The 27,392-nt window shown below is 46.5% G+C and overlaps 1 protein-coding gene across 2 annotated transcripts in view; it reads left to right on the top strand.

Moving 5' to 3' along the window:
- Positions 1 to 27,392, top strand: part of EXOC6B (exocyst complex component 6B) — a 304,900-nt gene that overhangs the window by 135,455 nt on the left and 142,053 nt on the right. The window contains exons 7-8 of one of the 2 annotated variants that reach the window (XM_082315216.1): positions 9,996 to 10,172; positions 20,001 to 20,069. In XM_082315216.1, coding sequence (XP_082171342.1) covers positions 9,996 to 10,172; positions 20,001 to 20,069 — 246 coding nt within the window. The remainder of the gene's footprint in view (positions 1 to 9,995; positions 10,173 to 20,000; positions 20,070 to 27,392) is intronic. The other variant, XM_082315217.1, reaches the window with a different exon arrangement.

The following is a 27,392-nucleotide window of genomic DNA, read 5'->3' on the forward strand; positions in this document are numbered from 1 at the left end:
ATTACTTATCGATGTGGGGAGAAGAATCTTGGGAACATACTGTGGTAGAGAAGCACTATGTAATATGTTGACTAAATGCATTTTTATGTTAAAAAAGACCACAAAAAAAAGTTTGAGTTTGGAGAGAGGGTTTTGGAGAGTAATACTGGGTGATGAATGTGTAATTCCATTCTTCTCTCCTGTAATCTCTTCTCTAAATTCCCAAGCCTCGTGCCCAGCAGTCTTATCCTTGGTGCAGAACTGCTTAGAAAAAACCTGTTTATCAACAGAATATTCCACAGTGTCAGAGGAATCTGTGTGAAACGAAGGAAGCCAAATGAAATTTAAGCTCTTCTGTAAAGTCATTTTCAGTGAAACTTTTCATATGGGGATTAAATACCCCTTACAGTCAACATGTTTGGAGAAGCAGTGGCTATTTAATTCTCTGATTAATTAAAACCAGAAATAACAAAATAATGTTCTGCTTTCTTCTGCTACTACCCTAAAGCTCATGGATCATGGAGAAGATGATTATTCTTGAAAAAGCCATTTAGTTCTTAACAAGAAAAGCTAGTCTTTGTGGCTCAGTCCTTTTGGCATCTGCTTTGTGGGTTTCTCATCAAAAAAACCATAGGGGTTATTCCTAAACAGAATGAAATATTCTTTGTTCCAAGAAGGATTTCTCTCTCTCTCTCTCTCTCTTTTTTTTTTTTTTTAATAATTTTCTTCTCAAATCTTCTTAAGGTGGAGGTACTGCTGCTGTCTGTGTTCCCCGAGAGATATGAACTATCTAGTAGGGGTTTCTTTAGATTTTAGAAGTCAGTCTTTAGCTGCTGTGATCCTTGCCCCGTCTTGCTGCTCAACTCTTTGATACGTTGGTACAGAGCTCTGAGGTTGTCCTTATAACACCGCCCTCTCTGAAGCGGACAGCAGTTTGGGTGAGCAACTTTAGCCTACCACTGGAAAGATAATTCTCTATCACAGAAAACAGGATAGTGAAGCTCTCAAGACATCTTCTAGTCCAACAGGTTCTTCCTAGACATGATTGATGTTACGGAGCCCATCTCTAGCATGCAGTCATCAAGTGTGTTCTTAGGTCTCCAGTGATGGAGCGTGTCCCGTTAGGCTGTCCGTTGCGGTCCTTTGCTGTCCTTAACGCTCCTGGCCCGTCTAACCCAGATCTCATCCTGGCGTGATCCGTTGCATTGTCAGGGCGTGGAGTTCAGCGCCCGTAAGAGTTTGTGAAAGTGCCTTTGGGTGCATCTCAGAACAGATGAGTCATCGGTGCCCATGTCTTTGATGACATTACTTTGAGCCGTTGCCGAGAGCGTATTAGTACAGATTCTGTCTCATGGAAGAAGGTTGGAAGAGAAGATCTGTGCCCTTGCTTGAATTGGTGGAAGGCTGCCCACTGCTTTGATGCAGTTGAGGACCAGCTGTGGAACCTGTTGTCTCAGATTATCGCGAGTATGAGTGAGGATAGTTCCTGAGTGTCGATCTGGACAGCGAGTTAGATCCTAACTCGCTGTATCTGCTGTGCAGATCTTCCCAGATCTGATTTAGAAGACTTAAAAGCTGCCTTGTGGAAAAGCCAAAAAAAAAAAAAAAAAAAAGTTTTGCCCAGGACTCACCACTCAGGGCTTTATCCTGGTATTTAGATGAGTCTCTGTGTGTTCCAGGATAATCGGGACCATCTAAGATAGGTGCTTTGAATGTTGCCGGTTTCTCAGAATCTTGAAAAAACCCAAACCAGACTGATAAATGGAAACAAAAGCAGAATCTTGAAAGGAAACTTATCTCCAAAATGCTTGACAAGGCCCAGAGAGAGGGTGTGTGAAACAGCAGTTGGGGAACTCTCACAGAGAACAGAATAAAAGGGTTTAATCTGAGGCCAGGCTACGAGGGTTAATGCCCTTTTCACCGTATAACTTTTTGAGGGTCAGTGTGGTCAAGGTAAATAAGTGTGGAGCAGAGACCCGAGCACAGATGAGCTGTAATCCTTGTTTGCTGTCCGGGCTGAGTGAGCAGCCCTTCCTCTGTTGCAGTTCTTGACCTGTAAAATTGGGGATATTAGGCAGCGCGTTCCTTAGTATACCAGTAGCTTTAAGTGGCTGGTACCCCCTAGACAGTGGGAAGGAAAAATGAGAGTAAAACCATTGAGAAATGTTGGAAATGGCTCATGCAAAACTTTTCATTTGCCTTGCCGTGGTTTATGAGAGTGCGTGAGGGCCCTGTAGCGTGTCGGACCTCGCACAGTGGTATCGCCAAGCTGAAGCAGCGGTTGTAAGCACGCTCTGATTGTTTTTCCAGAATTACCCACGTATCAACCCCTGAAAAGCTTCACAGTCCAGCATGCCTTCAAGCTTTTGTGAGATCTAATCTATGACTTCTTTTTACCCTAAATTGCTGTAGGTGTGATAGTTGCAACTTCCTTGGGCAAGGTCGGAGGCATAGGACAGCAACTGGGGGGTTGCCCAAGTTGATTTAAAGAGAGGTGAGGGTTGGTGTGCCGTCATTTGCTGCTGGAGCTGCCTGCAGGCTTTGGGTATTGAGCTGGGAATATTCCCATGTTGGGGGTGATGGTGCCGGGGGCTGGAGACCTCTTTGAGTTGAGTGCTTTCAGATGCAGGAGGACATTGCCTTGGTGCTACGTTGGCTGCTTGCTGCAAGCTCCAGTGCTTCGCTGTGGTTATCGTTAATGGAAGCACGGAGCCCAAGCAAGCGTGGGGCATAGCATGTCCTTAAGTCAAAGCCCCAGACTGTCCCTCTAGTTCTTCCCTCCCTTCTCCATCTGCATCCCCTTTTCTTCTGACGCTGGTCTCTGGGAAAGCAAGCCTTTTGTCTGGATTTTTCCTTTTTAATAGTTTCAGCGAAAAACCCCCTATTACCACCATCATGCCCTGATCGTCAGAGAGCGTGTTGAAACAAACCCTCGCGTAGAAAATAATTACTAGTCCCCAGTGCATGAGAGAGTACTTAAAGGTGAGGCTTGGTCCCACACGGTTGTGTGCACGTTGAGTTATTCTGGGACGGGGAGGGTGAGAGTTGAACCCTCTCACCTCCAACGGGTTCTGGTTGCCATTACCTTGCTGCTCCCTCTCTTACTTGGCGGGGTTTGGGTCGGTTGCAATTAGGCTAACGAGAGGTTAAACCCAAGTGTGGGAGTTCCCACTTGTGCTTTGAGTCATGATTAAGTCTCATCAGGGAGTGAGATGCCTTTTCAATGTTATGTGAAAAGGCAGCATTAAAAAACCCCCAACATCAGAGCGTGCTTTATAGTATTGCATATAGCAGGGGATTTCGTATGAAGGCGCTCAGCGTTTAAAAAGGAATTTTAAATCGTTGGTAAAAGTTAATCAAAGAATATGCATCCAGTTGCTTAACAGGGAGCAGTAAACTATTTATCTCAGCCCGGCTCGTGAAGTGCTGGGGACTGATTAAACAAAGACCCGAGCTGTGGAGTTGTCAGGGCCACGGTCTTTAATGTGTTTGAAATACTTTGTAGAACAGCCGTCCTCCTCCCTTTTAGTCCGCTTATCTAATTTTCAGCTTCTCCACTCCGTGTAAATGTGATAAATAAACTTTGTAATCGCATAACTGAGCTACTTTTGATGCCTGCCTGCAGATATCTTGTTCTCGAGGCTAGATCACACAGAAGTGTAAATCAACACTTTGCTCAATAAAGGACTTCTTAAAAAATGGCTTTTGGTCTTTTATTGTACAGCTGACCTGGAGGACTTGCTTGCCTAAGTCTTTTTATCAATGCTAATGTGATAAACCTCTTTTTACAGCTCCTAGGAAAGGAGAGTCTTGATCGTTCCTTTCTCCAAGTCCTGGGCTGCAGGAGCTTCCCCAAAGAACAGATGGGGTTTAATAGGTGTTGTATAAAATGCTGAATTAACCAAGTTACTCTTTGCAACGAACTCTGACGATATAAATAATCCTGACCTCGTCTTGCGGGTAAGGAGAAGGAGCAGGAGCGTGGGGGTGAAGATAAATCACTGGGTGAAAGCAAAAGCAAAGGGAGAATTGCCTGTTCCCCATTGCACACTTGGTGCCAAAAATTCATATTTGAGCAAAACTGATATTTGGGAATATCAGTATCATGAGCTGGATTTTAGCACCGGGTGGGCCGAGGTGGAGGAGTCGTTTTTAGGGAAGGAGAAGTGGGAGGTTGAAGCAAAGTCTGTGCAGGGTGTTGGGCAGAGCAAACTTGTTGAATGCTGCATTTCTAAACTTATTTTTTTTTAATGACCAGGAATCGAGTTAAAATAATCACGTTCTCGGTCCTCGTTTCCTGTGCTGGTGGTGAACTTTGTCAGACAAACCTCCGACAAATTGTTTTCTCTGATAAGCAGTTAACGCCGAGAGAGCAGATCGGCAAAAACTCTTATCATCTTGACAAGCGACGGGCTTTTCGTTAAAACTCAAACCAGAAACCGTGTCAGTGTGTTGAGTTTACACCTTGCAATAATAATCCGTGCTTTTATCTGATCGAAGGGGGATTTTATAACTTTTGAATGGGTCTTTGGCGGGGAGCCAGCCCTACTGTCATTTTTTATTAACTTTCTTTTTTTCTTCCCCTGTAGCCAGTCTGCCTTTTTTTGTAATATTGTTTAAGGAATATGTATCCCATTCCTAGGGATATTGGGAAACAATATTTTAAAGTTCTGTGCCTCAGCCCATTAGAGGGGTCTATAAAACAATCGCAGCAGCAAATGTGCAGTAACTAATCAAAACCACCGAAGCTAACCACAGCGGTACTTCAATCCCGTGTAAATAATAAACCCTCTTTTTTTGCTGTGCCTTATCTACTTTCTCATCAGGAAAGAGCTAATTAGATTCTTCTAGAAAGTAAATATTGTCAGTTCATTGGTGGGTGGAGGTGACGGGAGGTAAGACACGCTCACGCGTTGGCAAACCCATGCAGAAAACAAGGCGAAGTTATAAAAACCCTATAAAAAGCTACTTGAGTTTTAAAGGAGCTCGTTCCCCATGTAGGTGGTATAACAACTTTCCCTTATGGTGGGTATGGCTTCTGTAGGCAGAGCCTGGGGGAGTCCACGACCTGCTCTGCTACTCCATGTCATTCCCCAGCTCAGCTACGCAGGTCGGCGTTGCGGGTATGGGGCCGTGTTCGCTTGATGCCAAGCGGTCAAGTTACTTTGAAAATTCAGCTACAAAAAAAATCAACTACTACTTTTCCCTAGTGTTTTAAGCCAATGCGTTTAATTTCTCGTGCAGAACATTGCGTCTGCGCGCTTGGTCGGTTGGGTTGGCTTGGTTGAGTTGCGATGGGTGGTGAAGGTGGAGTTGCTGCTCCAAAGCTCGTGGCAGCCATTTCAGGGTGGACTCATACTGGGGACTCGTATTTAGGACTCTTGTATGACGGGCTTGAAGGGGAAACCCCCAAAGCCACGTCCTGCGAGGCTGAGCACTTGGTTGAGTGGCGTACAGGTAACGGAAAAGAAGCGGATGGCTGGGGAGAGAAAACTTGTAATAAAGGCAGAAGTGCTTTCTTCCCTTGTTCTGTTGATTCTCTGTTTCTCAAGGAACAACAACAAAAGAGATCGATTCTTCAGGTGGCATTCAGCCAACAAAAGCTACCAACTTCTCAGCTGTGGAGATGAAGGTCTCCTAGACTGCCCGATGGCCAGCCTCGGTCCGGTTACGACAGCAAACGTAGGTCACTGACCTAAACCTGAACCTGGAGGTGGAAACTGCCTTTGCTTCTTATATCGACCAGCCTGGAAATAGCATTGCTGTCAGGGGGCCGGGATTTCTGCCGTGTCAGAGCGGCGTGGGGTGTTCCTGTGCTGCGAGGAGGCTGCCCGGCTGCGGTGCTGGTTGCCTGGATGAAGAAAGTAGCTGCGCTTGGAGAGAGTTTCAGCTACGTGAACCAAACGCTTTGTGTGTTATTGCTAAATGTAACGTTTGCTACGAGCAGACATTTGGTTTCTTACCTTTTTTTTTTTATTGTCACATTAAGCAGAGAGGCAAGAGATTGATAGTCTTGTATAATAGAGGCAATTTTACAGAATAATACAAAAATGCACTTGCTTTCATGTAAACCACACCAAAAGGTAAGGGGATTTTTTATTTGATTTTTGTCCCTTGAGGGCTTTTCGCCTCCCCCGTAGCCCCAGGTCCCTCCGTTTTCAGAGGGCACGCTGGAGTGTCGCCTGCGCTTTGATGTGGTTTCTAAAGTGTGCCTCTTCATTGGGCTCCCTACAGATGCCTTTATGTGAAACAGAACATTAAAATCCAAATGTGCCTGCTCTGCAGGTCATTTTTCATCCTTTATGTGCGATGTCAAATATATTGCAGAGTTGTTCTGCCGCACCCCCAGCCCGGGAAGGTGCGGGTAACGAGATGGGGGCAGGAGCGGGGAGTTCCTTGGCGGTTAAGCCCAAATTTCTCCTTAGTTGCTTCCTCTGGGCCTCTCCCCAGCTCGCTCTTTCTCTCAAGGTGAAACTGAAACCTCGGTGACTTCACCCAAGCCTGCCGAAGTTAAAGAAAATTTGATATTTCTCACTTATAGGTCACTTCAGTCCAGATTGTTTCCTGCCAAGAGTGGGGGCGGGGGAAATGCCCTCCTGTTAATGGAAAAGCAATTACTATTTTTTCTGGCGTGTACGTTGTGTCGTTCTAGCGTAACACCTAGGTTATGGGCTCTGCTTGCATCGCGCCGGCTCCTCGGGCTCCCAGCCGGCTATTGATGGGCTGTGCCCATCGTACGACGGAGCGGCGGCCGTGCGAGATGGGGGTTACCTGCTGTGATGTGCAGCGGTGTGCTGGAAGGGAATAAACATCAACGGGGTTACTTTGGGGGTGTTTGTCGGTCTTTAAGATAGAAATCCCTGGAAAATCTCTCCTAATTTAGAACTTCCCTCTCCTCCCCGCCCCAAATTCCTAAAGGTAAAAATCGCTCTTGGTAGGCTGCAGCGCGTTTGTGCCATTGGGAGCATCTCTCTGGCTGCGTTTTGTGGATCTCTGGGACGTGGGACATACTTTTTTTTTCCCTTTTTTCTTTTTCCCAGTAGGTCCCTGGACTTTAATTCAGGTCAAAATTTTTCTCTTGATAAACTTCAGTTTATTTGCATTTAACGTATGCAAAATGCAAAACGTGGTGTTTGAATTTGGATGTTGAGCTCTTTGGCGTAGAGCGATGGCTTTTTCTGGAAGGACAGACTTTCTTGACTTTGGGGTTTTGATTCAGATCTTACTAATATTTGATCTGGATCTTATCAATATTGACAGCTGGTTAGTAGGTGTTACGTACTCCCGTACTCCTCGTATGAGCATAGTCAAAGCTGAAGGATGACATTAGTACCTCTTGTTTAAAAAGAGATCGGGGAGCAAGATAATGTGTCTCCAGAGAACACGTCCACAAGGTCCTCTGTTGAGACTAATTCTGTGTTCAGCCTAAAATGCTGAATGTTACATGCTTAGGGCTTTGACAGCGAAGTTCAGAGCTGGCGGCAGCATCCTTCAGCTTGCGAGCCCAGATTTTTCCTCTCCCATGACCACTTTTTCTGCTGTGATCTTGCTACGCCCTGTTTAACGATCCGTTTCAAGCACAATGTTTTATCCAAAACTTTGCATTTTCCCATTCTTTGATTTCTTCCCTTTCTAGAGGGAAAAAGATTACATAAATTTGAGAGATTTTAATGAGTACACTGGGCTTGCTTTTGGTGTAATTTACAGTGGATTCAGTGTTATAACTTCATTACGCTTCAGTTGAGTAACTTATGTCATAAATGGGCGTATCTGAGAGTGGAATCGAGCCTCGAATCTCTTTGTTGTGTGGGCTTCAGAAGGACCAAATGCTCACTCCCCTTTTTGAAGTCCTAATTCTCTTTATATGATGTTGCAATGTCTTTCTATAGAGTTTTGCCTCTGAAGTTTGAGATTTCTAATGCAAAAAATACCACTTTTTCCCCAACTGCTTCAAGTATTGACGTTGCTAGCAAAACTTGTCTTCAGCAGTGTTCACACGGACCTTTTCCTGGGGCTTTGTTGCAAAAATCCCTATTGTTGAGACTTATCCCTGAAGAGATCTTTTTAATAGGCTTGGTTGGTAGTCCCCTTGCTCAGCCGTTACTTCTCTTCTAAGAGCACTTGTAGTCAACGTCAACGATACTACTGCTTTCCAACCACTAGAGGTCAAGATTGTGCTATGGCATGGCACAGGGCTGCGCATCATGTGAGGTTCAGCGCCAGCGCCTGGTGCCACCACGGCCAGTGTCAGCTATATATATTTAATTTTATTATCAATTGCCGTGTTCATTAATTAAGACGAAGCCAATTGCATGTGCGCGGTGGGAAGGGCACTTTGCCTTACACAACGGTAGGGCCCGCTGGATTTTGCAAGGGTTGGGGTATCCGTGCCACGCTTGGATTTTAATATTCTTCAGATCTAGAAACTACACAAGTGATCGGTCTCTGATGGGGTCTTTCTTCCCAAGGAGGGATTCAAAAGGGAGTTGGGCTGAGAGAGGCTGTCAAAATAAAACTTGCTCATAAATTATTTTTGTAAGATATTAATACTTTTAAGTGTTTAAAAGGAAATAATTTTGAAGGCTTGTGCTCTGGATAGAGCTTTCTACTTTCTGCAGTTCAGGTAGCAAAAGTAATTAGTTGGTGGTTTGTTTCTTTTTTTTTTTTATTTATAGGTTCCACTTGTTTTAATTCTCCATTGTTTTCCTAGCACAGTTTGTTTCACTGACACCAGTATCTACAATACGATTTCTAGTATTCCTTCTCCCTTCTAAAGCCAGGCTGTCGTTGGTGTGGGCAGGGGATGGTCCCCTTCTGCCACCTCATTTGTCCCCTGTTGAAGGGGAGCAATAAAATACATGGGTGCAGGTTTGATTCGGGTTGTACAGGTAATCACTAGAAATAGTTTTTATTAATAAATGAAATATATATGAAACTCATTCTTTTTTGAAAAGAGACCTACCATCTAAAATAACACTTTCAGAAAGACATCTGGATGATTTCCATATACCTTTCTTCTTCTACATAAAAAATTTATAGAAAAATATGGAAGGGATCCTATAAATCTGTGTGCACATATCCATATAAATTTCAGTTTTTCAGAGTGTTTAGTTTCTAGTTACACCAGAGCATAAGCCCACATGTGCAGAACCACTGCATCCGTTGGCTTGGCCTTTTTCCCCTTGTTTTGGCCATGATTTGGCACTTGCGGCGAGAAGAGCGTCTCTACGCCATCCCCCCTCCTCGCCCTTCCCCTTCAGTTTGAAGTTCTTGGTCAACTCTCTCGATCAGTTGGGGCTAAACCATGTCTCCTGTCAGATATTGTGCTGGGGAACAACGAGGAAACCCCGTGAGTTTTTGCAGCGGAGCACACGCGTTGACCTCGGCTGCAAACAAACCCCAAAGCCGAGGAACAGGTATCGACAGCCGTTGGCGGGACCTCCGCCCAGTCCGTGTGTTTTGCTCCCTGAATCGTGGCGCTTCTCCCAGCGAGCGAATTTTTGTTCAATACCTTTGACAGCTCATTCTGTACATCAGCAACGTACAATTAAGCTCTCCTGGGGTACCACAAAAATGCTTTCAGGAACCTCTGGGGTCCAGATGTGGAATGTTTTGTGCTGACATGGGTTGAAAAGAGGAACAAATCCAACGGTTAAGTACGTCCTTTAATTTAGCCTGTGACAGTCACCACATGGCCTATGGGCTAATATTTCTGCATCTGTGCTGTAAATAGATCAATATGGCAGTATGATGGGTTTGGCATTTTGATTTGTGAAGAGTCAGAATATTGTTTGTATTGTTGCATAATCCCTGGAATGGTTTTGAAATGAATCTTCTGTTTCTTTGGAATATCTGGGTTAGGAAAAACATAACATTTCTACGTTCCATTAAGTGTGTGTTTTATTTTGTCTCATTTGTCATATTTCATGACCGATTGCATCTTTTGGCTGGAAAAAAATATAAATCCAAGGATGCTATCGTAAAATGTGAAATCTGTTTTTTTTTTTTTTTCCTAGGCGCAGCAGCAAAGAAACCTGGACAATATTGTATCGCAGCATCCCAGGATAAGCGGGGGAAAGAAGTCCAAGAAAGAAGTCTGCGCAAGCTCAGATCTGGAGGTAAAAAACACTAGCCCCATGTCTGAGCAGGATTCGGGTATCCTGGATGTTGAAGATGAGGATGAGGATGAAGAGGTAACTGTACAACATCAAACCCAGGAGACTGGACGGTTTGGGGGTGATCGGTAGTGTCTCAGACGGTGGTTGCCCCTCGCTCATTCGCGTTGCCGTGCGGCGTGTCATAAAGATGCAGGATAGGCTGTAGAACACGGGGTGCGTTTCAGTTTGGGGTTATTTTGCGCTATTGTCCCAATTCTCGTTAGCAGGCTCAGCAGAGGGGCCAAGTGTTGTATGAGAACTGAGCAGCCCGGGTCTCCTATGCTCCACTTCTGTGCTTCCTTGGGAAGGCAGTTTGGTATCCATCCTTCATTTAGAAAAAGAGAAATTGCTGCGTAGCGCATGAGATACGTGGCCTTTTCTGCGGGACGCGTGGCTGGGTGACAGAGCCATGCTTTGCGTTGAAAAGGCTTGCATCGGGACAGAATTTTGTAATCGCAATTTTAATTCCTCGGTGTGCTCCCTTGCTGCTGCTGCTTCCTCAGAGCGGCAGTCTGTCGGTTTTGTGAACCGCAAAGCGTCGCCTCGCCGGCAGCGGTGGTGCTTCCTTCGGACGGCGCGTGCAGCGGGAGAGCTGGGATTTGCAGTGCTTAAAGTGCGAGAGCGCCCTGCCCTGCGCTTCAGGAAAGGCAGCTTGGAGAGACCTGCTCGAAGTGTGGGTCGCGAGGTGTTGAGCTTTTTGAGGTGTTCTTCATTTCTTGCGATGCGGTCTCGCATTGGACCTTCAGGCGAGTTTTATCTGCCGCGCTGGATGCTTTTTCTCTTATTGCTCTTACATCAGGAGAATGATATTTTCAGCTATAACCTGTGGCTGAATTGGGTAGTACTTGTTGCCCTGAAGCCTACGACCAGCTAGAGAAGAGGAGTAAGAACAGGTTTCTGAAGTTTAAAATAGCGTGGGTTGCTCAAGGGGTTCTGTGTTCGCGTTCTGCCTTTTCCCCCGCAGTTCAGTTCTCTCCTCGTCATCTCTGCTGCGCTCCCGAAGCCGACCGAGGCGATGATCACCACTTTCCTCCCAGGGACCAACCCTAGGGTACGACCCAGAGCCCTCGCGCTGCCCTGAAACCGTCTGGGTGGGCTATTGACTCCTACACCGAAATGGAAATAGCGCAGAAGTTAAACAAAAGAAAAATGAGTGGGAAGGACACGTTTTTTGAAAACAAACATTGATTTGAATAGATCTATTTTGGTATTTCCCTGTTTAAAAAAAATATCTGGTCCTGCAATAGTTCTTGTTCCATCTCACTCTAAAAAAATCTCTCGCTGGCTGTGGAGTGGGTTCTTGCAAAACCAGGCGGCAGAGTGAAACGTGGCGGTACTTGTGGGGTGTGCAAAGCTTGAGTCAACTGGAATTAGAAATTAGAATTGAATTGGATTGGAATTAGAAGTTAGAATTGAATTGGATTGGAATTAGAAGTTAGAATTGGAATTAGAAATTAGAATTGGATTTGAAATAGAAATTAGTATTGAATTGGAATTAGAAATCAGAATTGGATTGGAATTAGAAATCGGATTGGAATTAGAAATCAGAATTGGATTGGGATTGGAATTAGAAGTTAGAATTGGATTGGTTTGGAATTAGAAGTTAGAATTGGAATTAGAAATTAGGATTGGATTGGGGTTAGAAATTAGAATTGGATTAGAGTTAGAAATTAGAATTGGATTGGAATTAGAAATGAGAGTTGGATTGGGATTGGAATTAGAAGTTAGAATTGGATTGGATTGGAATTAGAAGTTGGAATTAGAAATTAGAATTGAATTGGATTGGAATTAGAAGTTAGAATTGGATTTAGAAATTAGAATTGGATTGAATTGGATTTAGAAATTAGAATTGGATTGAATTGGATTTAGAAATTAGGATTGGATTGGAGTTAGAAATTAGAATTGGATTGGAATTAGAAATCAGAGTTGGATTGGGATTGGAATTAGAAGTTAGAATTGGAATTAGAAATCAGAATTGGATTGGAATTAGAAATCAGAATTGGATTGGAATTAGAAATCAATCAGAATTGGATTGGGATTGGAATTAGAAATTAGAATTGAATTGGATTGGAATTAGAAGTTAGAATTGGATTTAGAAATTAAAATTGGATTGAATTGGAATTAGAAATTAAATTGGTTTGGAATTAGAAATTAGGATTGGATTGGAATTAGAAATTAGGATTGGATTGGAATTAGAAATTAGGATTGGATTGGAGTTAGAAATTAGAATTGGATTGAATTGGAATTGAATTGGATTGGAGTTAGAAATTAGAATTGAATTTCAGTTGGAATTGAAAGGTATAAGGAGAAGTTCAGGGGAAGCGTCGCGGAGGGCAGAATTTCCAGGCCGTTTGTACAGGGCAGCTGGGGGGGTCTCCGGAGGCGGTCGGGGGCCGGAGCTGCCCCGCCTGGGGCAGGGGAACCGCGGCGCGGGGGCGCGGGGGCCGCGGCGGGGCCGGGCCGGGGCGGGCGGTGGCGGCCGCTGTCCGTGGTGATGAAGCGGGCGCGGCGGAGCGGGGCCCCGGCTGCTGGGGAGCCCCTGCGCCTGCCGGGCCGGGGAGCGGGGAGGAGCTCCCGCCTCCGGGGGGCTCTTCCTCCTGAATCATAAAATGATTCATTTATCCGTACAAATGGATCTCTCATCTGGAAATAGAGGCATTAAATTGTTGGGCCCCTCGCCCCAAGGCGGCCATGGAGGGGCTGGAGCGTGGCCAGAGCAGGGCAGCGAGGCTGGGGCAGGGGCTGGAGCACAAGGCTGGGGAGGAGCGGCTGGGGGAGCTGGGGGGGCTCAGCCTGGAGAAGAGGAGGCTGAGGGGAGCCCTCATCGCTCTCTGCAACGGCCTGAAAGGAGGCTGGAGCCGGGGGGGTCGGTCTCTGCTCCCCAGGAACAAGCGCTGGGACGAGAGGGAACGGCCTCAAGCTGCGCCAGGGCAGGGTTGGGTTGGGTATTGGGAAAAACTTCTTCCCCCAAAGGGCTGTCAGGCCCTGGCCCAGGCTGCCCAGGGCAGGGGCTGAGTCCCCACCCCTGGGGGGATTCAAAAGCCGGGGAGATGTGGTGCTTGGGGACATGGTTTAGTGGTGGGCTTGGCAGTGATAGGTTAACAGTTGGCCTTGATTCTCTTAAAGGTCTTTTCCAACCCAAAAGATTGTGTGATTCTAAATCTGAAGGAGTGACTGTGCATGTAGTGGGCTCAGCCTGGCCAGCAGCTAAGCCCTCACCCAGTTGCTCGCTCACCCCTTGCCCCCCAGAAGAACTGGGGAGACGGCGTGAAGGGCAAAGGTGAGAAAAGTCGTGGGTTGAGGTAGAGACAGTTTAATAAGTAAAGGCGAAAAAACCCCCACCAAGCGATGCAAAGGTAGGCAGTCACCACCTCCTACCAGCAGACCGATGCCCAGCCAGTGTCCGAGCGATGGCTGTTTTTGAAAAAAGCTGCTCCCCCCAGTTTTATTGCCGAGCATGGCGTTACATGGTATGGGATCTCTTTGGTCAGTTTGGGCCGTCTGTCCCAGTGTTGTCCCCTCCCAGCCTACTTGCTGGGGGGGCAAAGTAAGAAACAGAGAAGGTCTTGGTGCTGTGTAAGCACTATTTAGACCTAGCTAAAACACTGGTGTGTTACCAACGCTGCTTTGGTCACACATCTAAACCACAGCACCATATGGGCTGCAATGAAGAAAACGAACTCCATCCCAGCCCAAACCAGTACAGTGTGTCAAATGTTAATGGGAGGTTCTTTGGTAAGGGTTCTCTAAAGTTACAGGCCAACTGCAAAATTGTTTTTTGTGGTTGATGGATTCATTCCTAGCTTTTCATCTTCTGGTGTGACTCTCCTTATGATTACCTGGTCTGTGCAGGAATACTATTAATACAGAATTGGAGTCTCTACAGTTAATCCCTGTTGCTTAAAATTGTTAGTGCTGAGTGACCTGAGTGCAAGTGAACTGCATCTCATTCCCTGCAGAGCCCCCGGGTTCTGGAGCGATGGAGAAGGCTTTCTGGGCTTAGAGGGACGGTACTGCAACAAGTGGGCACGTGTCATTTGCTGTGCTCTGCCTCTCACCAAGATTGCTGAGGCTTATACTGCTTAAGAAAATATGGAATACTGCTAACAAGAAAGCCTGGAGAAAGGAAAGGCGGCCCCTTGTAGAATAAAGTCAGTTGACAAGTAAAGAAATGATCCTGAAGCGTCCAAAGACTGCACTGGTAGCTCTTGCTCTTGACCTGTCGCAGCCAATAAAGCCAACCAGTAACTGCAGGTTTCTATTTTAAAAGACAGCCAGTGAAGGCTGGTTGAATATGGAGAGGGAAGAATGAAGGGCACCTTGTGCCCACTCCTGCTCGGAATTGAAAACAGGATGGTCCTAGGCATTTCTGATTAAATTTAGGCAGGAGAGCTCCTGATCCTGGTGCATAGGCTGGAAAAAGTGGGGTAAATATATATATATATGGGGCTTTTTTTGACTATAGGATATATTTGAGGCCCTTCAGCAGGCTGCGTTACGCAGTTCTCCACCCAGGCTGGATGAGCTGTTCTAGAGAGCCCCGATTCCTTACCCGTGCGGAGCAATCCCTTTACCCCTGCAGCAGAATTTGCAGGAAAACCTTTGAAAAGGAAGAAAAAGTTTTTGCTTCTACTGTTGCATGCATTCTAGTGTAGATCATTCTCTCCCTTGGAGTAGAAGAGAGCTCTGCCAGCTGCATTCAAGAAGATGAATATGAGTTGCGGTTCTCCACTCCATTAGTGTTCTCCAGTTTGGAGACGTTATGGTCCAGGCTTGTCCCGCTGAAGTGCAGATGCCTCCCTGAGGTGGAAGCTCCCACTAGAATCAGAGCGAGGGAGCGGGCCCAGCTGTAAAGTGAGCTGGGAGAAGGCTTAAATTCAGTTTTTATGAATGTCAAGTTGCAGAAGGAAAATTTGCATTTCACAATGAGTAGCTCCGCAGTCCGTTCAGTTTGTGCCAGCTGTTCCCTTTGTAGTAAAAAGCATCCAGAAAACTACAAAGCTCATCCAGATTCTTCTAATTCTCAGTGACTTTTCTTTTGCGATCTTGTTGAATACAGCAGGCCAAGCTCGCCAGCGTTGTTCCTTGTTTCTTCTTGTCCCCAAAAAAGACTGATCAGGTGTCTGTGAAGTGGTTGGGTCAAACTGGACGCCCTTGTGTTCCTTTGTGGGAGAGGGGAGATTTTAAGGAAGGACATCACGCTTCAGAACAACGGGCACTCAACTCTCTTTGAAGAACAAATCGTCAAATTCCCGACAGTTTTCTGTTTGGAGGAGGAGTTTGACACTTGGGACGTCAGCAGGTGTGAGGTGTAGCCAAAATTCATCGTCCTCCTGGCGTTCTTTCAGGTTGACCTGGCTGTAGGAGTAAGTTGTAGTTCTCTAAGGGAGCGTCATAGATTTCTTACAACGTTTTGGGAGCTAGAGCAGGGACCCCCGAGAGCTCTCTTGGCTTTCCCTGATAAATGGCTTTGTTAGGTGCCATCAGCCTCCACCTTTTGTTTGCTTCCACTAGTAATTATGCAAAAAACATCTTGGACACTGAGAGAAACCTCACTGTTTCCAGACGAAGCTGTCTGCCTGTTGCCTATCACATGAGCCCGAGTGAGATCAGTTGGTCTGCAGGACCGTCTGGCCACTTCCAGTGCCACAGGATCCTGAGCATCCTCTTGACTGTGCGAATACATTCAGGTTTTTTGCCCTAAGGTTAAGCCATGGGAGACTCTGGGGCAGTCAAAGGACACCGAGAGCACACAAGATGTAGCAAATCTACAGCACAGTTTGTTCTGTACCTCCATTCACCATGGGGTAAAGTGCTTCCCGGCTGCTGGTACCCAAAGAGATTAGATGTGATTTGTTGAATCATAGAACAGTTTGGGCTGGAAGGGACCTTTCCAGGCCATCCAGTCCCACCCCTGCCATGGGCAGGGACAGCTTCAACCAGACCAGGTTGCTCAGAGCCCCGTCCAGCCTGGCCTTGGATGTTTCCAGTGATGGGGCATCCACCACCTCTCTGGGCAACCTGGGCCAGTGTTTCACTACCCTCATTGCAAAAAATTTCTTCTTTATATCTGGTCTGAATCTCCCCTCTTTCAGTTTAAAACCATTGGCCCTTGTCCTATTGCTTCAGGCCCTACTAAAAAGTCTGTCCCCATCTTTCTTCTAAGCCCCCTTTAAGCACTGCGAGGCTGCAATCAGGTCTCCCCGCAGCCTCCTCCTCTCCAGGCTGAACCCCCCCAGCTCTCAGCCTTTAGCAGAGGTGCTCCAGCCTCTGAGCATCTTCATGGCCTCCTCTGGCCCCGCTCCAACAGCTCCCTGGCTGTCTGGTACTGAGGACTCCAGAGCTGGATGCAGTGCAGAACCAACGCTACTCTGAGCAGCAGAGTTTTACTCCCTAAGGTGAACGGATGCCTTCCACCACGTGTGCGTCACGTGCGGAGGCCCAGCCTGCTCGATGGCCTCGGGTCGACCCGAGCCTTTGTGGGTGCAGTGCCGCGTGTGCTCGCGGCCCTCTGCACCGGCTCACCCGTGTACGTCAGTGGTGGAACCGTGAGGTGGTTCATCGGACACCTCTCCTGAATTGCTGGTGTTGAAGTCTGGAGGGTTTTTTTCCCCCTCGCTGAAAGAGGGGTGAATGTATCTGTGCTTGTGTCATGTCTTTACATCAAAAACGAGCAGGGATGAGAGATTCAAGCCATCGCATCACAAATTTGTCCGAAGCCGGATCAGAGCATCCCTTAACTCTGGGCCAGCCTTGTGTTGGTGGCAGCAACAGCTGAACATTCCCATTGAAAACTTGGCTTCCATGGGTTAAATGTGCTACAGGCAGTGTTTAACCTGACTGAAAATGTCTTGCAAAAAGAGAGGTTTTGGCTCTTTACAGAGACTGACAGGTCTGCCTCTGCTCCCAGCACCGGCAACGTGCCGGATGCAGGGTTTGGGAATGAGGTTTGTGGTGCTGATGTTTTGTGGACTGGGAAAATTTTGGACAAGATGAATAAATTCTTTGTTCTGCAAATCAAAAGGAAAAAAAGATTAGGCTGAAGGGGAGATGTCAGGGGAGTAATCAGTCCTGTTGTTGGGGCGGCTCTAGTTCTCATTTCATCGTCAAGTTTCAAAAAATCAAAGATTTATTTATTTTTTTGAACACTGGTAGTGCCGCTTTGGCTGAGAAAATCAAGTCACTGCTAAAGGCGATGTGCTAAGCCTGAATTTTTAGATATGTCTAAATATCTAAATATTAGATAAATATCTAAATATATAAACATTAGATATGTTTAAATTGTGCGACGTGTTAAACTAGCCACAGAGATAATTTCATATATTCTGTATATCCAGAGGCCTATATTGGTTAGTCTGGAAAGATTTCAAATGATAGGATTATTATTTCTTCTGTTGTAGGGCTGTGGCTGTATGGGGAAGAGGTGGTCTGTCCTTTTCCTTAAAATATATCGTAGGTTTATACCCTGCATAAAATCCTAGCGCAGTTTTTGGGTGCCTGTCTTTCTGTTTGCAAAAAGCTTTCTTGTGGTCCAGGACTTGCGCTTCCACGTCTGATAGCGTTCTACCTAGATGAACAATTTTAAAGCTGTTCGTGTCTCGGAGATGCTAACTCTGCAGAATAGTCCAGCCTATTTTTTTGTGAGTGTGTGTGTGGGCTTAAAAGTTTTTACAGAAGATCAGAGACTGTGAAAATGTTGCAGTCTGCTTTGAAAGAATTTCTCTGGGGGAGTCAACTCCGGTTTTGGCAATATCCCGATTTCACAAATCTTTATCAGAAATATGTCTCCGTGGACCGTGTTCAACTAGTGCCCCAAATCCAAGCGGAGCAAAAGCGTTTGATCCTGAATTCAAATTCATAGGAAAACATCGCCTGCTTTGATGATGTTGTGAAGGGATGACAGATTTCTCCTCCCTTAGAAAAACACAGGGTGGACTCGGGTCCGTCCAGCCCAGCTTCCCCACGCCGACGGCGGTCGCCAGAGGACGGCTGGGTCGAGCGAGTACCGATACTTCCCCGTCTGCTTCAGCGATCTCCAGCGGTTTCGCAATCGGGGATTTCTGAGCCAGAAGCCTTTTACTGCTTTACCAACTGGAGACCAATTACGCTTAACGCTGGAGGAATACAGCAAGGCAAAATCCGTATCCACAAACTAGCTGAAATCTGGCTTTGGGAGCTATTTAGGGAGCATTAGAAGGCCCGGGAGACTGCAAATGGAAAAGAAATGACCAGGAAGGCATGATAAAATCGGCATTAACACAGTAAAACTGCTGCCTAGAGTACGCGATTGTCAAGTATAGTCTTATAAAAGAGAGGTTAGTGGGACAGGTGAGCCGTGCTTCGCAGCTGCGTGCCCTCGGTTCGGCTCTAACCCTGCTGCTGGGGCGTGTTGAACAGCCGGGTTCAAGGTGGAAGGGGTCACACCGGCGATGCCAGCCCCGGCCCTCGCTCGGAAACCTTCCTCCTGCCTGGCGAGCCGCCCTTGCCCGTCTGTAGGAGCCGCTCCAGCGGCACGATGGAGCGCTTGGTGCGAGGGAGGGGAGGAAAGCCCAGCGAGATGGATGAGCGGGCTCATGCCATGCCCCAAAAAACCTCTTTGCTGCCTTGTTCCCGCTGAGCCGCTCAGCGCCTTCCCCTCCCTGCACCACCAGGTTGGGACTGTCAAGATTTTGGGGGTCTGGAAGCGACGCCGGTGATGCGGGATGGGATGCTCCCACGCCGTGTGCGGCTGCTCTGTCTCCATTGCTTCTTTCCTTGTTTCAGCTCTAACCAAGAACCTGTGCAGTGCTGAGGACTGAGTTTCTTTGCATGGAGTGGATTCTTTAACAGCTCCGGTTCCACTTTATACAAAGGCTATTTAACCAAATCCCCCGTTTTCCCTTTCCAGCCCATAACTCCGCACTCCCCTACTTGAAGCCATTGCTTTAGATGAGGAGGACCGCTCGCCCCAGGCGCTTTGGGCAGCGGTGGTTGAGGCTCGCATACCCTCATCCAGCTAGAAACTTCTCCCTTCTTCATCCTGCCCTCTTTTTAGCCATAATGCTTCTTTAGCATAATTAAAAATACATAAAATAAACATGTTTCCCAGGCCTGTCCATTGGTCCCTTTCATCTTTCTCCCCTTTTTTCCACCACATGTCAACAGAACACTCCCCTCCTCTCTGGATTTTGGAGGAGAAGGAGGGTTGCCTTAGCTTTATGCCTTGGCCAACAAACTTAATGCTGTGTTGGCTTGAACATATCCAAAGGACACAAGCTTCTTGTATGCAAATTTCTTCTCTGATCTTTCCTCTCGCCTTCCCTCCCTTCGTCCCACCCTTCAAAAACGCGCTTCCTTCTCCCTGTGCAAGACTCCCTATGTTGTTGAAAGGTGGTGGAGTCTGTGTGGCGGGTGTTTTTTTAAGAAAAACAATTAAAAAAAATAAAACTTGTGCTTTTAAAGAAATCAAACCAGAAATCTAGAGAATAAGATTTTTCTTTTCCCCCCCCTGTTGCATAAGTACCAGAACAGCTTGTGCCAGGATGCTGGAACTTGTATTTAAGCCTATGTTCAAAATTAAATCTCTGCTGAGCTGGCTAACAGAGGGCCAGATGCTGCAATGTGATTTCCTAGGGGAGTGTAAATGGAGTGAGAGCAATATTACATGAAATTTTCCTACTTCGAGAAACTTTAAAAAGTGTAAATACAGTCAGATATAGATAGATACCACTAATCGCTCTAATTGGTACATACCTGCAGTCTCGGTGTCCCGCTCCTTCGGGCTTGCATGCATTGGAATTGCACTTAGCTATATGTGATATATGAGAGTGGTGCTTACCTATACGTGTTCTGCGTATTTCACGCTCATCTCCTGCTGTCTTTTAGGTGCCTGGGGCCCAGGACCTGGTGGACTTCTCACCGGTGTACCGATGCCTGCACATATACTCTGTCTTGGTGAGTGACTCCGTGCTGCCCGTCGAGCGGGGCTGTGGGCTGAAGCCGGCGACGGGGTGCTGCTCCTTCCGTCGGTGCTGCTCCTTCCGTCGGTGCTGCTGGAAGGAGGCGGTTGCAAAACATTTCTTAATGTTTGCCTAGCTAGGAAGTGCGTTACCTGAAGTAGCAAGTAAGCCAGTGCTGGATGGATTTGGGTAAAACCCACGGAGTTACTTCGTGCAGGCCACAGAAACATGAAGGGATATTTTCCTCCACTATTGCAGACCCTGGGTTTATAATATATGTATTTCTTGGTCATATAGTTTTCCTCTGAGAATTCTTCTTTGACCACAGCAGCTTCATTATTCAATGCAAATGGAGGAGTTGCGGGGGGCGAAATTGGTTTTAAAGGTGTTGTTTGCTGTGCGTAAGAGAACTTTGCTGCTCTTCAGACATTGACAGGAGCAGATTTGCTGCCGTCCCACCAAATCCACCATTTGACTGTATCGCTCCCAGTTTCCCCATAGTTAGGCTTTGCGCGTGCTGAAAAATGCGACCGAACTGAAACCGTTCCGCGTTGGTGTTTGGTTATCGGCTGAAAAGTGTTACTCTGAACCGTGTCGTGTGCTTGAGAACTTTTCAAGAGAGCTCCCACCTCTGCAGATGCAGGCTGCTAGATGAGCCACCTTTTCTCCTAGGCATTACGAGTACCAAAGGTATTGATTTTTTAACTTATTTATTTATACCAAGGGCAGATAAGATGCCCTTTGTAGCTTACCCTTCAACTTTTAATGTCTAAGACGCTTCCAGCAGCGTCCGAGCCTTGCATCTGCGGACCCGAAGAACCTGTGCTGTTTGCCTCCCTTCTTTCGCGTCCCTGGGAGAGAGGCGGTTTCGGGGGGCTCTTCTCCTGCGGTTGAGCCCTCTGAAGCCCCGGCAGCGGATGAAAGGAGCGCTCTGTTCGCAGCTTTCCTCCCTTTCCACGGCCGAGCCAGGCTTGAGAGAGAATTGTTTTTAAGGCACTTGTAAACCCAGTTTCTCCAGCAATCCATACAAATGAATCTGCGAAAGGAAAAGAATTGTCATAAAAAGCATTTATATAAAATCTTTTTGTGCCCTCATCTGTTAATAATTATGTAATTTGGCTACATTGCCATGATATTTTATTGGAATGAAAAAGTTAACCTACCCAAAATGTGTTACTCTGTTTATCTTGGACAAAGCCCTCCTCCTCGAGCCCGGCGCTGGGAGCCCGGTTCGGGGAGTGTGCTAATTGAAGATTACAACTGGTCTGAAATGCTGTGTGGATTTCCAAGTGTCACTTTATTTGGAGAAACTTCAGTGAAGAATATGTATCATGAGAACAGGATTAGGAATCCTATTTGTGTAGCTTACGTGCATTTGTTTAATGCAAGGGTATTTGTTTCGTTGGGTATTGATTTCGTTGGGTATTGATTTCGTTGGGTATTGATTTCGTTGGGTATTTGTTTCGTTGGGTATTGATTTTGTTGGGTATTGATTTTGTTGGGTATTTATACATAAAGCTGTTATGAAAGGGATGAAGAGCTTTCGCTGGTGGATAGAAGGGTTTTGCATGTTTGAAATGGTCTTGTTTCGACGCTGGGGCTTTGTTGTTGTCTTGTTGCTTTGCTTTTTAATCTGAACTAGCAGTCGGTCCTCCGAAGTGTATTAGGGAGATGCTGCTGCCAGAAGACAGGTTTCATGGCCAGCGCTCTGTGGTGGATCTGGATGGGATTGTCTTCTGCCGGAGGTGGGAAGAGTGCCGTGGGCTTGGTGGTGGTGAGGTTAGACCCGGTGCAGGGGCTTCATGCCAGTGGGCTAGCGTCCCCCGTCCTGAGCCGAGATCGTCCAGCCCTCCTCCCCCTGCTCCTTCTCTGTTCCAGCCAACAGCCCTAGTAGTGAGAAAAAATACACAGCAGAGCTCTAAAGAAGGTGTGTTGGTGAGACAGGAGCAAGAGAAAAAGGTAACCGGCTGTAGTAAAGGCTCCTGAAAAGAAAATTGCCCTTTTTCTGACCTGTGATTGAATCCTGCCCTGGCTTTCTAGGCCCAACTTGGGTTGAACAATGTCAGAGATCCAGCAAGCATCGAGGGAAACGGCCACATCAGTGTCAGACGGAAGGATCATAATGTAATAGTTACCAAAAAATCCTAATATTTGTCATTTACAATAGCGTTATCTAAATGCTTGGCCTGCAGTTAAAAAGGCCCACGTTGAATAAACATTGAGATATTTATTATTTTTAGTGAAATCGACCTTCCAGTCACCTCGGTTTTATGGCTGTGCTGCTTATAAATTCCCAAAGGATTATTTGAAAAATCCTACTCATATCTGCCAGCCTTATCAGCAGGGCAGAAGTTCACATATTGTAACGGGAGGTCAGCCTTCGGTCATGGTCTTACAGAGGGGGCCAGGCACCTGTAAATCCTTCCTTCAGCAACCAAGGCGAAGTACAATATCAAACAGGCAAGGAGACTTTTCCAGGAAACGCTGAACTTTCTCAGGAAGGGCAGAGGAGGGAGAAAGAAAGTGAAGGAAGGTCAGGCGGGGGTTAATTGAGAGTTGGACCTTGGCGTGGTGGCGGCTCCGGGGAGGACAGGCTCTGGTGGGATGCTTTATGGGACTATTCATCGGCGATTCCTTTTCTTGTGAGAAACGGGCCGGCTGACGGTGTCTTGAGGAAGAAATGGGCGTAGGGGAGGCTTTGAATATCTGCAGATATCGAACAAAACATCACAGGAGCGTATTTGTGTATTGTACATGGAGTTTTGCACACGGATAACCCTTCTTTGCTCAAATAACCCTTTGATTTCATGGTTTTGGGTTTATGTCCGTAAACAGTGCCTAGAACAAGTCCTTACCCTGCCTGTGGTTTCTGCATGCAGCGAATATACTCTGAATTGCATGAAAAAAAGGCTTTTCAGATGACAGGTTTGGTTTCGAGTTGGTACGAATCGGTAACCACTGAACAACCTCGGTGTCTCGGTGGGAATCCCGGTAATATTAGATAAGTGTGTACTGTTCTTTACCTGGGAAAGTTAAAAAAAAAAAAAGACTAGCTGGAACCATGGATATGGTGGTTTTTCAGATGTCAGGAGCATCATATAAAAGGGTTGGGGGGAGCCGGCGGCAGAGCCAGGACACGCGAGTCTCGGGGCCCGTCCTGCTCTCCTTGGTCGGGTGGCCAACGTCCGTGTCTGCTTTTAGCTGGTCGTAAACGCCAAACCCCGCTTGGTTTCTGTTCAGCAGGGAGGCACTATTTAAGGACATTCATCTGCAGCGTGGCGAGGCTGCTGGGCTGTTGGTATCAGGTATATCTTTTCCTTGAGTTAATAGAGAAGTTTGTTGAAAATGGTAATATTATTATATAAAGAAAAAACAAGGATATTTCAGTGAAGTGATTCTGCCATTGATGTTTTTATCTTTTATGTTGTCTTTGACCGAAGTCTATGTAATGCTCAAGTTGCTTTGATCGATATCCAAAATAAATTAGGAAAGGTGAGGTTTGGGCCAGATGGTTTATCTGCTGGAGCATCTGAACAGCTGTTGGGTGCCTTGTATTTCAAGGCCAAGACATGGAATGGCTTTGCTTTACATAACATAAAATGAAAAGCAGTTTTTGTTTCATGTTTCCCGTAAGCCGTAGCAAGGCAGAGAGCAAAGAGTGAACGAAGAGCAGAAAGGAATTAAAAGAAAAAAAAAAAAAGCCAAAAATGGTCGGTGTGGTTTGCATGGAGGGTGCTCGCAAGAAGTTGTCTGAAGGGCAGCTGACGGTGATTTAAGTCGCTTAAGCTCCTGCTTCAGCCGGTGCTGTTGCCTGTTAGTACTCATTTAGGGTTTGCCTTAGCTAGGTGGGTTTTTTTAGCTTTATGCTAATTGGTTACCAATTACTTTGGGGTTCTTAACATGTTCATGAAGACACTGGTATTGACGCTCCCAGCTCTTTGATCCCAGCTACAAAGGGGTCATTTTAGGGTAAAGAACAAGTGTCCAAAAAAAAAAAAGAAAAAAAAGAAAAAGAGAGCAGATTCTGATGTAAATACAGACTTAAAACTGTAGCTGCCTCCTAGTTGATGAAGTATTTCTGGAGAATCCCAGAGCTGGATAATTTAGATAAATAGCAGTTGACAGGTATTTACTATAAATTTGTCGTATCTCGCCACTGACATTTTTATCTGCTGGATTGCTTCTACCCCAAGCCTCTCTAACCCTAAAGCTGCTTTGATGCACAAAATACATTAGGGATGGTAAAAAAATGTAAAACAAATAATAAACCCCCCCCCGGCTTTACTAAAAATAATCAATGTAGAAATGTCTTTAAATTCCTATATTAAAATGTGTGCATTGTGCATAGACTGTATCCGCTTGGTACTTTTTCACTTGCCTGTTTTAGTAAGAATATCACGTTTTATATCTCTTAGCTGTGCGGAGCCAGCATGGCCTTGGGAGGAGAAACTAGGGTTTATTTTTGCTGCTCGCTGCACTTGCTGACATTTGGATTGCAGAAGCTGCGCGGGGGTTCATCGGCTCAGGGACTCAAGGTGAACCGTTCGGCCGAGGATGGGAAACACCGCTTGGGATCTCCAAGCCGAGCAGATTTCATTTGAAGTGGGAGATGCCGCAAATCCGGCGGCGGATCGTTGGTCTCCTCCCAGCCCTCCACTTGAATAATTTTTTTTTTTTTATATATATTCTTAGAAGTGTGCTAGCGATTGTGCTGCCTGCATTGAATCCTCCTTTTTCTGCCTTTGCGGGCTAATGAATTGGCGGGCTGGTTGCTCGGCTGCTTGCCGGCGGTGGCTGTGACGCAGCCGCTCGTTCCTGCCCCTTCCCCACCTCTGCGGGGGCGAGGGGGGCTCCAGCATCCCCACCAAAACCTTTGTTCTCTGGTAACGGGGCGAAACAACTGAAGTTCTCCTTTCAAGGGATGAGAAAGCCTCTTATAGGAACCACAATTCAAATAATAAGAGGTACCCAACCCTCTCTTTCATATGAAAACATCTCTTTTTTTTTCCTCTTTGTAACACTAGTTGTTTCTTTTATTTGATACTGAAACACAAACCGTACCATGGAAAGTCTGTGGTTTGCTTCTGTTTTTGAGATCAGGGTTGTAAAGTTTTCCCTCGGTGTCTTTGGGAACTTTAAAACTTCTTTTTTTTTTTTTGGGGGTAGGTGGGGTGGGAGGGCAGTGGAAAAAATTTCCTTCTCGAAGTCTCTGGTAACTCCTTGTTCATCTCAGACACTTTGCAGATTGTCCCATCGTTGTGTCCTGGCATATCTCACTGTCTGCTGACTTGGCTGACCCACTGGTGCCTGGTGGAGTTAGATAGCTATAAACACAGCACTGAGATCATAGGGAAAGGCTGAGGGTGAGACACTTTGTGCACTGGATTGATAAGGACACAGGAAAAGCCATTAGAGTGAACTGGTGTCAGTGACCTGTGATAACCATTCTGTACTACGTGCTAATGGACCCTGGGCAGTGTGTCTGTCTGTAGTGGCAATAGATTTAACTTTTGTAATTGTCATATTGCTCTTTTAACCCTGTGACCTTATTACCCATGAGAAAACCACTTGGCTTCGATCAAAGAAGCAGCAAAGAAATCAGCGTTCATTCTAAGCTGGCTAGATATGATCACAGGCAGCCTTGATTCTTAAAATATTCAGCTTGGAAAACAGACATGTTAGAGGGGAGGGAAAAAAAAAAGGGAGGTTTACTACAATAGCCCGGATGCAGACTTCTTGTCACCTGAGGTTAGGAACAGCAGCCGTGCTTTCCCAGGGCTTTGCAAATCTCTGTGCAGTCACTTACTCCCTGAAGATATACTGATATTTTACATTTAAGGCTGATTTCCTCCTGGTTCACTCAGTCCCATTCCACCCTTAGCGGCTAGAGTAAGAGACTGACTCTGTTAGTCCTGACCATAGGAAATATATTGCATCCGTTCGGTATTTCGCCGAATCGTTCAGGATGGATCGGACCTCAGGAGGTCTCTGGTCCAACCTCCCGCTCAAAGCAGGGGCAGCTCTGAGATCAGACCAGGTTGCTCAGGGCTTTATCCAGTCAGGTCTTGAAAAACTCCAAGGACCAAGATGGCAAAACCTCTCAGGGCAACATATTCTGCTCCGTGACCTCCTCGTAGGTATTGAAGGTGGCTGTTAGGTCCCCCCGCAGCAGTCCCTCCTCCAGACTGAACAAGCTCCATTAACCTCCCCCTCTGGGACAAGTGCTCCAGCCCCAACCATCTTGGTGGCCTCCAGTGAACTCGCTCCGGTTTATCGGTGTCTTTCCTGTATTTGGGAGGCCCGAAACTGGATGCAGGCCATAGATATAGCCTTAACGAGTGCTGCGTAGAGGGGGATAATCGCTTCCCTCAATCTACTGGCTTTGCTCCTGTTAATACGGCCCAGGAGGCTGTTGGCTGCCTCTGCTGCCAGGGCCGACGGCTGGCCCATGTTCGGCTTGCCGGCTGCCAAGGCTCTTGGTCCTCATCCACAGAGCTGCTCCCCAGGCAGTCAGTCCCCAGTCTGTGTTGTTGCAGGAGGTTCTTCCCTCCCAGGTGCAGGACTTGGCATTTCTCCTTCCTTATTTTCATCAGGTTCCTGTCAGCCCACTCCTCCAGCGTGTCGAGACCCTCCGGATGGTGACCCCGCTCTCGAGTGTATCGGCTTTTCCCCCCAGTTTGGTGTCATCTGCAGAGTGCATGAGACTGTGCTCTGTTGCCTCCTCCAAGCCACTGATAAAGATGTTAAGCAGGCCAGGTCCCAGCACAGACCCCGCTGTGGTTCCCTACTTGTTACCAGCTCCCACGTTGGGTACAACTCGTTAACCACGACCCTCTGAACATGACCACCCAATCAATTATTTACCCATCCAGCTGATCACTCATCCAGACTGTGACATCCGAACTCGGATACAGGAATATTGTGGAAGACCATGTCAAAAGCCTTGCTAACGTCAGTGACACCCACTGCTTTCCCCTCATCCATAAATCCTGTCAGGCCATTGTAAGACAATCAGATCACTGGCATAACTTCTCCTTGTTAAATTCGTGCTGGTTGTCCCCAGTCCCCTGCTCCTCCATATTCCTGGAAATGTGTCCCAGGAGGACTCAGCTCATGACTTCTCCAGGGACTGAAGCGAGGTTGAACATGCTGTAGTTGCTCAGATCATCTTTTCTGCCTTTATTGCAGCATTGACCTTTTTCCACTTGTCAGGAGCATGTCTTCTTTTATGATATTTTAACTACTATGGGGTCTTTGGTTCTAGGGAGCTCTACGATCAGGACTGGTTTTGTTACGAGATGTTCACCTTGAGTGGTGC

The sequence above is a fragment of the Platalea leucorodia genome (assembly GCF_965183815.1).
Source record: "Platalea leucorodia genome assembly, chromosome: 6".
Lineage (NCBI taxonomy): Eukaryota > Metazoa > Chordata > Aves > Pelecaniformes > Threskiornithidae > Platalea > Platalea leucorodia.